At 38.6% G+C, this 2,911-nt stretch overlaps 2 protein-coding genes across 3 annotated transcripts in view; one reads left to right on the top strand and one right to left on the bottom strand.

Moving 5' to 3' along the window:
- Window positions 1–423, top strand: part of LOC104725829 (cyclic nucleotide-gated ion channel 1-like) — a 9,697-nt gene extending 9,274 nt beyond the window's left edge. Inside the window, exon 8 of one of the 2 annotated variants that reach the window (XM_019233075.1) lies at window positions 3–423. In XM_019233075.1, coding sequence (XP_019088620.1) covers window positions 3–321 — 319 coding nt within the window. In that variant the 3' untranslated portion in view covers window positions 322–423. The remainder of the gene's footprint in view (window positions 1–2) is intronic. The other variant, XM_010444566.2, reaches the window with a different exon arrangement.
- Window positions 397–2,911, bottom strand: part of LOC104725830 (spermine synthase) — a 3,570-nt gene continuing 1,055 nt past the window's right edge. Inside the window, exons 2-11 of the mRNA XM_010444567.2 lie at window positions 2,577–2,810; window positions 2,433–2,480; window positions 2,179–2,255; window positions 1,918–2,040; window positions 1,491–1,595; window positions 1,331–1,403; window positions 1,174–1,245; window positions 884–1,076; window positions 671–800; window positions 397–590 (exon numbers count right to left, since the gene is read on the bottom strand). Of these exons, the coding sequence (XP_010442869.1) occupies window positions 522–590; window positions 671–800; window positions 884–1,076; window positions 1,174–1,245; window positions 1,331–1,403; window positions 1,491–1,595; window positions 1,918–2,040; window positions 2,179–2,255; window positions 2,433–2,480; window positions 2,577–2,772 (1,086 nt within the window). The 5' untranslated portion in view covers window positions 2,773–2,810 and the 3' untranslated portion in view covers window positions 397–521. The remainder of the gene's footprint in view (window positions 591–670; window positions 801–883; window positions 1,077–1,173; window positions 1,246–1,330; window positions 1,404–1,490; window positions 1,596–1,917; window positions 2,041–2,178; window positions 2,256–2,432; window positions 2,481–2,576; window positions 2,811–2,911) is intronic.

Below are 2,911 nucleotides of genomic sequence, written 5' to 3'. Positions count from 1 at the left end.
AGGCATACTTTCAGGTTCTACTCGCAACAATGGAGGACTTGGGCTGCTTGCTTCATACAAGCAGCTTGGAGAAGATATATTAAGAAGAAACTCGAAGAGTCTCTTAAAGAAGAAGAGAATCGGTTGCAGGACGCTTTGGCTAAGGAAGCTTGTGGAAGTTCACCAAGCCTCGGGGCTACTATATACGCATCACGGTTTGCTGCAAATATCTTACGCACCATTCGTAGGAGCGGGTCAGTAAGGAAACCGAGGATGCCTGAACGAATGCCACCTATGCTACTTCAGAAACCAGCAGAACCAGATTTCAATAGTGATGATTAATTTAATTAGCATGTGTATATGAAGAATTTTTTTATCAAATTACGATTCATGCAAAAGCCAAGAATAGAGCCAATATATATAAATAGAAGTCTTTTTATAATAGGAGTAAGCTTAGAGATACAAAGCCTCCAATGATTTATTATTCCTCTTCAAGAGTTCTACAAAGTTTGATATGAGGATAAAGTAGTGCCAAACAGAACTCAAGAAGCCTGAAGTGAACCCACTTCTCTCTTCAGAAATGTGGGCAAAGCGAATGCTGCTCTGTGCATCTGTTTTGGTAAAAAAGACAGATCAGGATTTTGTCTAAGTGAAATATATAATGGGGAAGTCATAGTTGTGTTAAACTTACATCAGAATTATAAAACTTCAATTCTCTTTTATGGGTCATTGCACCATCTAGTTTCTCAATTGGGTTGATTGGGTTCTTGAAGTCGACAGCTGGTCCTTCAGTAGAGCACAAGACGAATCCAATCACGCCACTGCAATGAAGACTTTTTGCTCAATTCATGTTTCTGGTTTCAGTAAGAACACACAATGTAATCAGAAGAAAAGTATAATTAACCTTGGATATGTGGGGACGCTGCTCCACGCATAGTGAACACTTTTGAATGTTTGACGGCAAATGGAGATCATATCTTCTATAAGATGAGTATGGAGCCACATACTTTCCGCCATGTTACAAAGAATTCCTCCAGGCTTCAACGCTCTAGCCAGTGTTTCGAAGAAAGGCTTCTCAACAAGAGCTTGAGCAGGACCTATGAATATATAGAGCAAAATACGAGAGAGTTAGGAGCTGAAGTCTGAACCAAGTTTTGATTCAGATATTCCAAGACTTTTGCATACGAAACATACCAACGGGATCTGAAGAATCAACAATGATGGCATCATACTTCCCTTCAGGGGATTTACGGAGGAACTCAGCAGCTGCCAGAATAAAGTGATATTAACACAAGGAAATTTTCCGATAGCTTTTTTTGAATAGAGGATAAGTAGAAGAAAGTTCAATTACCATCACCAATGTGAAGTTGGACACGAGGATCCTCAAATCCAACAGCTAACTCGGGGAAGAACTTCTTAGACACCTACAACGACCATAGAAATCCCATTTTCTGAGATAGAGCATAACTAAAAATTGTTCATATATGCCAAGCAAAAAACTAAAAGCTTACATCTATAACCATTTTGTCTATCTCACAGATGTCAATAACCTCAACAGAACTATGGCGAGAAATCTCTCGAAGAACACCACCATCACCTCCACCAACAACAAGAACCTGCAAAATTTTAGACAGAGAAGTCCAGCATTAAAACGCAAGAAAAATGTGTATGCAAGCACATTATGTTCCCTAGTTCGATCAGAGCTGAATACATTTCAATGTACTGGATTGATTCATCATTGCGAAAAGAGATATCTCATGAGATCAAATAGGAACAAAAGGGTTACAACAACGCAAGCACATTATGTTCCAACATATTCTCCATAAAGAGGCACATTCATCACAAATTGAACATACTTTTAGATTGATTGATTAATTGCAACAGGCCACAAGATACAGGAAACCAGAGGGACTAAAACTTTTCAAGGTGAGAAATTACATTTTTCGGGGAAGATATAGAGCACAAAGGCAGATGGGCTATCATCTCCTGATATGCACATTCATCTTTTTCAGTCAGTTGTACAATGCCGTCTAGAACAAGCACCTTTCCGTATGTGGCTGACTGCAAAAACAAGAACAAAAATGAGGTCATCCTAAAGAAGAAACATAACAAACTGCACAAATCAGCCCCAATTAAAAGTATAAAGATTCAGAAGATGATAAGAACAATCAAACGAAAGACAGAGATGCTATTTTAAACCTCAAACACTAGGACTTCCTGAAAATCTGACTTGTCTTTGAACAGAACTTTCTCAACTTTCAGTGAGTGCGCTTCTCCTACAATCATAACATAAAACAGTTCAGCCGTATAAAGTCACATGAGCAAGCTCTCTGAAAAACCACAACTCACAAACTTTCAACATTCAGACACAGCATCTAAAACCCAGCAGAACCTTGTACAAAATACCAATCCTAAGGAACTAAGATGATCGAAAACAACAAAAACAAGCCTACCTGGCCACATAGGGTTATTGAAATAGACAGCATTGCCGCCTTTTTTTCCTGCATCCAGTTAAGAAAAAAATCCAAAAAGTAAGAGATAAGTTCCAAGTAATTAGCTTGTTGACAAGAAAAAAAAAAAAGGTAAAGTAATATAACCAGAGCGAGGGTGAGGCTCCGAGAACCACCCAGAAACAACAGTGGAGTGACACTTAGCATCTTCCTCTGGAACACAAGCTATAGCCTTAAGACAACAAGAAGGTACAGTTTTCTCTAAACCATTCCCATTATTATTACTCGCCTTCCCATCCATAGTCTTCGGGCATACCAAACCTTTTCCGACGTCTCCCTCCATAGACAATCCTTTTCTTCTCCAGCTCCAGCCTCTGTATACTGCAAAAAAAACCAAAAAGCAACACACAGAGAACCTTCAAACATTAGAATCCTCCTCACAACATCGAAAGACTTAAAAAAAAAAAAAAAAAAAAAAAAAA

The sequence above is a fragment of the Camelina sativa genome, chromosome 11, assembly GCF_000633955.1.
Source record: "Camelina sativa cultivar DH55 chromosome 11, Cs, whole genome shotgun sequence".
NCBI classification, from domain to species: Eukaryota; Viridiplantae; Streptophyta; class Magnoliopsida; order Brassicales; family Brassicaceae; genus Camelina; species Camelina sativa.
The sequence above is the reverse complement of the archived record's forward strand: the minus strand, read 5'-3'. Positions and strand labels throughout refer to the sequence as shown.